We start from the raw sequence: 5,833 nt of genomic DNA, 5'->3' as shown, positions 1-5,833 counted from the left end.
GCACCTGGCAGTAGAAGCAGCTGCTGGACAGCGGCAAGGAGCGCGCCGCCCTTGCAGGGGAAGGGGCTGGGGTAGCCGAATAAGCCGTGGAAATGGGAACCTGGGGGACAGGAAAGCAGGGCCAGATAGCTTGCCAATAGCCTAGTTGAAGAAAAAGGTTTTACTTCCCTTTTAAGAGACTTCTGCCATTCCCTGAAACCCTACGCAGCTTTGGAAAGCCCAATTCCTAAACCACCCTGTTCGGTTCCCCTGCCCCTCCTTGGAAAGGAGGCTCCGTTCTCCCCACGCGCTACTCGCCGGCAGTTGGACCCCAGGGAGGAAGTTTCTGATTGGCGGAGTCAGAGAAGCACCGGGTGAAAAGAGCTCCTCCGGCTGCGCACCGAAGTTCTGGCGTAGCCAGCGCCGTACGGCAAAATGGCGGCCCCCAGCTGCTTTGGGACGCCCGGGTTCGGGGAGACAAACCTCGACCTGGAAGACAGCGCTGACTATGCGGGCGGCACTGGAGGTGTTCGCGGGGCGGGCCTACGGCCGCTTCCGGCCACAGGAAGCCTTGTTCCGTACGACAATATGGCGGCGCTTAGTTGCATGCAGGCGGAAACTCTGTTGCTTCCGGTCCGTAGTGGGGCCTGCGGTGGGAGTGGGAAGGAAGGCGGAGGGAACCATGCGAGGTTCTGAGATCTGCGGCGAGGGTCGCCTCGAGAGACGGTTTCTGAGGTGGGGGCCGGATGGTGCGGGGATCAGAGGCGGGGGCGGGGATATCGAGGCAGAGGTATTGGGGAGAGCCGGGCTCTGAGTCTGAGGGGAAAACTGTGGTACCTTCCTATCCCTGAAAGGGAGTGGGGCGGCCGGGGGCTGAACTGGGGGAGGGGGATTTGGCGGGAAGCGCATCTACCGGACCGGCCGGACCCAGGGTTGGGATCTAAGAGGAATCGGGAGAGCGTAGCGCGGTGCGGGGGGACTTCTAATTAGTTACAGGTCACCGAGAGAATGGGGAAAATTAGGGTGGGGTGAAAGGGAGGGGACTTGGGTAAAATATCTTCAACCTAAAGGCCCAGTTTGAGGAGACTCATCTGAGGGTGAAATATGGAGATAATTCAAGGAGGGGAAAAGAGAACGGACTGTTGGGAGGGAACCTCTTTCACCTCAGAGAGTCTAGGAGTTGGGGTGATCATTCAGGATGGGGCGGGTGTGGGGTTGACTTGTTTGAGGGCAGAGGGGGCAAACACATGAGGTGGCGCCCACAGGAGTGTGTTGTCTGTGCCAGGGGGTGTCAGGACGATTTAGGGTGCAGTGTGGGAGAAAGAACCAACTTGCCAACTCTGAGAAAGAGTGGGGAAATGCAACAGAAAGACCGGAAATCGACGTGAGGGGTGGAGCAGAAGGTGGCAACTTAAGGTGTGGGGGGGGTTGCCCCCCCCACACCACTTGAAGGGCCCGAAAAGCATATAGAACTAATGGTTATTGAAATCAGGTGGTGAAGACAGTGTTGGTCAGGGCTGAAACCCAAGGAGTTCAGAAAATGCGTGAGGTGAAGGGATGGGGCTATGCTGGAGGGGCTCATTCTGAGGCCCCATCCCCTTCCAGCAGGAATTCTGAAATCCCCACCACTTCCTCCCTCCGGGGGATTTGATTCCCCCATGGCCACCGCTAACAGCATCATCGTGCTGGATGATGATGACGAAGATGAAGCAGCTGCTCAGCCAGGGCCCTCCCACCCACTCCCCAGTACAGCCTCACCAGGGGCAGAAGCCCCTAGCTCTTCTGAGCCTCATGGGGCCAGAGGAAGCAGTAGTTCGGGCGGCAAGAAGTGCTACAAGCTGGAGAATGAGAAGCTGTTCCAAGAGGTGAGCTTTAGCGGGGAAGATTGTTGTACCCCAGGGAGGGGGATGGCTGACTGGCTCTCCTGTCCTTTCTTCCCCACTAACCCCACTCCCCTTTCTCTCAACCCCCTCCCTTGTCTCTCTTCCCCTTCCTTCTTCCCCTGAACCTTCTAGTTCCTTGAACTTTGTAAGACGCAGACAGCGGACCACCCTGAGGTGGTCCCATTCCTCTCTAACCGGCAGCAACGTGCCCACTCTCTGTTTTTGGCCTCGGCGGAGTTCTGCAACATCCTCTCTCGGGTCCTATCTCGGGCCCAGAGCCGGCCATCTAAGCTCTATGTCTACATCAATGAGCTCTGCACTGTTCTCAAGGCCCACTCAGCCAAAAAGAAGCTGAACTTGGCCCCTGCTGCCACCACCTCCAATGAGCCCTCTGGGAATAACCCTCCCACACACCTCACCTTGGACCCCACAAATGCTGAAAACACTGCCTCTCAGGCCCCAAGGACCCGTGGTTCCCGGCGGCAGATCCAGCGCTTGGAGCAGCTGCTGGCGCTCTATGTGGCAGAGATCCGGAGGCTGCAGGAAAAGGAGTTGGATCTCTCAGAATTGGATGACCCAGACTCCACATACCTGCAGGAGGCACGGTTGAAGCGTAAGCTGATCCGCCTCTTTGGGCGACTATGTGAGCTGAAAGACTGCTCTTCACTGACCGGCCGTGTCATAGAGCAGCGCATCACCTACCGTGGCACCCGCTACCCAGAGGTTAACAGGCGCATTGAGCGGCTCATCAACAAGCCAGGGCCTGATACCTTCCCTGACTATGGGGATGTGCTTCGGGCAGTAGAGAAGGCAGCTGCCCGACACAGCCTTGGCCTCCCCCGACAGCAGCTCCAGCTCATGGCTCAGGATGCCTTCCGAGATGTGGGCATCAGGTTACAGGAACGACGTCACCTCGATCTCATCTACAACTTTGGCTGCCACCTCACAGATGACTATAGGCCAGGTAGGGGGTTAGTGGGATGCCTCTCAGTGACCCTTATATGTCAGGTATGAGGCGGATGGGGCATCTCTCTAGTCCTTTCTAGGGTTTGTACTCTTCTAGTCCCTTCCACGGCTGAGTGCTCTGACTTTATATCTTCCCACGTAGGCATTGACCCTGCACTATCAGATCCTGTGTTGGCCCGGCGCCTTCGGGAAAACCGGAGTTTGGCCATGAGTCGGCTGGATGAGGTCATCTCCAAATATGCAATGTTGCAAGACAAAAGTGAGGAGGGCGAGAGAAAAAAGAGAAGAGCTCGGCTCCAAGGCACCTCTTCCCACTCTGAAGACACCCCCGCCTCCTTGGATTCTGGTGAGGTGTGGATGGGGTAAAGCCTTCAGAGAGACATTGTCCTTCCCCTGCACTGGCCACCAGGGAGTCCAGGTTGACTGATGGGGGAGCATGAGAAGGAATGCAAGAACCAAACCCTCTAGGGCAAGGGATTCCTTAGAGAAACTTCTTTGTCCCCCAGGGCCCTAGTGGAATGGCATCCCAGGGGTGCCCTTCTGCCTCCAAAGCTGAGACAGATGACGAAGAAGATGAGGAGAGTGATGAGGAAGAGGAGGAGGATGAGGAGGAGGAGGAGGAAGAAGAAGAAGAGGAGGAGGCCACAGATTCTGAAGAGGAGGAGGATCTGGAACAGATGCAGGAGGGTCAGGAGGACGATGAAGAGGAGGAGGAAGAGGAAGAAGCAGCAGGTATGTCAAGGGAACATTCTCCTCACCTGTTATTTCTGTTTTTGTTAGGCATAAGCCACCTGTTTGAGACCTTTCCCTTCCTCCTCCTAGTGTCCTCTCAGCAGTATTTTTTCCCCTCATTCTCGGGCTACCCTCTCCCCTTTTCTTCTTTTCCAGGTAAAGATGGAGACGGGAGCCCCATGTCCTCACCACAGATCTCCACTGAAAAGAACCTGGAACCTGGCAAACAGATCAGCAGGTCTTCAGGGGAGCAGCAAAACAAAGTGTCACCCTTGTTACTGTCAGAAGAACCCCTGGCCCCCTCCAGCATAGATGCTGAAAGCAATGGAGAACAGCCTGAGGAGCTGACCCTGGAGGAAGAAAGCCCTGTGTCTCAGCTCTTTGAGCTAGAGATTGAAGCTTTGCCCCTGGATACCCCTTCCTCTGTGGAGATGGACATTTCCTCTTCCAGGAAGCAATCAGAGGAGCCCTTCACCACTGTCTTAGAGAATGGGGCAGGCATGGTCTCTTCTACTTCCTTCAATGGAGGCGTCTCTCCTCACAACTGGGGAGATTCTGGTCCCCCCTGCAAAAAATCTCGGAAGGAGAAGAAGCAAACAGGATCAGGGCCATTAGGAAACAGGTAATAACAACAGGAGGAGGAAGAGGGAAGCCAAGGAGGGATTACAGGGGACTTTCGGAGAGGAATATTGGGGAACTGAGTCTGCTGGGAGAGACTGGACTGCCCTCCTCCAGCCTCAGTCTTCCCTTACCCCTCCACATATTTATGTTTCGGTTTCTAGCTATGTGGAAAGGCAAAGGTCAGTGCATGAGAAGAATGGGAAAAAGATATGTACCCTGCCCAGCCCACCTTCCCCCTTGGCTTCCTTGGCCCCGGTTGCTGATTCCTCCACGAGGGTGGACTCTCCCAGCCATGGCCTGGTGACCAGTTCCCTCTGCATCCCTTCTCCAGCCCAGCTGTCCCAAACCCCCCAATCACAACCTCCTCGGCCTAGTACTTACAAGGTAAGAAGGGGAGGCCGTGTTTCCTCTGATAATTTGTTCTCTTTCATTGTCTGTTTCAGCTGCTCTGTCTGAATATTGCACCTGCCACATCCTGTCTCTTCCCTTTTCCCACCCGTTTTATCCTGTAAATCCTCCTGTCTGTTTCTTTTCTCCTGTACTCTAGATCTCTGACTCTTTGTCTCTGACTTCCCTGCAGACAAGTGTGGCCACACAATGCGATCCAGAAGAGATCATCGTGCTCTCAGACTCTGATTAGCTGCCTCCCCTTCTCCCTGCCTCCAGAATGTTTTGGGATAGCATGTGGAGGAATGTGGGAAGCAGATGACTGAGGAAGGGATGGACTAAGCTAATCCCCTTTTGGTGGTGTTTCTTTAAAAAAAAAAAAAAAAAAAGCTTAAGTTTTACACAGAAACATTAATAAACAATAAAGTTCTTTTCTTACTGTATCACTGTCTTTTTCTTGTCCTTCTACTGTTACAGATTGGCATTAGCTGTCCCCTTGCTCAGGGTTAGCCCAATATCCCCGGGGTAGTCCCGATCTGTCCTTTCTAGCCTGGTCTTTTGTTGTTGTTGTCTCGCTGTGTCGCCCAGGCCAGAGTGCAGTGGTGCGACCACAGCTCACTGCAGCCTGGACCTCCCAGTCTCAAGTGATAATGCCTCAGTCTCCCGATAGCCGGGACTACAGGCGCGTGCCACCATACCTGGCTAATTTTTTGTTTTTGTTGTTTGTATTTTTTGTAGAGACAGGGTTTCGCCATGTTGTTCAGGCTGTACTTTTTTTTTTTTTAAGTGCTTCAGCCGCCTTAACGCACTTTACTTTTTCACTTCGTGCAGTAGGAGTGAAAAAGCCAATGAGGGGCCGACTCAAGGTTATTTGGCCAATCCAGGACCGGAGAAAGGGGGCGGGGCTTCAGGGGGCTGTAAGGAGCTAGGAAAAGGGCGATTAGATCCCACCAACCAGCTAATGGTCACAGCTCAGAGGCGGAGCCTGGGGAACGATACCTGAACCCATCGCCAATGGGAAAAGACAGGCTTATAGCTTTAAAGGGGAATAAATGCTTCGGCCGAACCAAGTCCTGAGTTCCCAGCGGAGGAGGGGGATCTGATCTTTTAAGGTGGAATGAGGCGACGGTTCTTTAAAGGCAAAGTGGCCGAGTCGGCCGAGTATTGCCCAGCGGCACGGGCGGGGTGGCCGGCTGTGCCTTTAAAGGCAGAGGGGCGGGAGGCGGAGCGGAGGCGGAGGGCGGAGGGAGTCGGCGCAAGATGGC

General features: G+C 54.7%; 2 protein-coding genes across 2 annotated transcripts in view; both read left to right on the top strand.

Annotated features, from left to right (window-relative positions):
- Window positions 1-622: 622 nt before the first annotated feature.
- On the top strand, window positions 623-5,011 carry DAXX (death-domain associated protein). The gene is made up of 8 exons (XM_011986464.1): window positions 623-714; window positions 1,655-1,844; window positions 1,995-2,826; window positions 2,971-3,179; window positions 3,335-3,560; window positions 3,717-4,182; window positions 4,343-4,565; window positions 4,762-5,011. The coding sequence occupies exons 1-8, from the start codon at window positions 662-664 to the stop codon at window positions 4,819-4,821; spliced, it is 2,259 nt and encodes a 752-aa protein (XP_011841854.1). The 5' UTR covers window positions 623-661; the 3' UTR covers window positions 4,822-5,011.
- Window positions 5,012-5,487: 476 nt separating this feature from the next.
- Window positions 5,488-5,833, top strand: part of ZBTB22 (zinc finger and BTB domain containing 22) — a 3,649-nt gene continuing 3,303 nt past the window's right edge. The window contains exon 1 of the mRNA XM_011986463.1: window positions 5,488-5,680. The gene's annotated coding sequence lies outside the window, so the exon portion shown is untranslated. The remainder of the gene's footprint in view (window positions 5,681-5,833) is intronic.

This window comes from Mandrillus leucophaeus, unplaced genomic scaffold (assembly GCF_000951045.1).
Source record: "Mandrillus leucophaeus isolate KB7577 unplaced genomic scaffold, Mleu.le_1.0 Scaffold3, whole genome shotgun sequence".
NCBI classification, from domain to species: domain Eukaryota; kingdom Metazoa; phylum Chordata; class Mammalia; order Primates; family Cercopithecidae; genus Mandrillus; species Mandrillus leucophaeus.
Note: the sequence above shows the minus strand (reverse complement) of the source record. Positions and strands in the feature narration are given on the sequence as shown.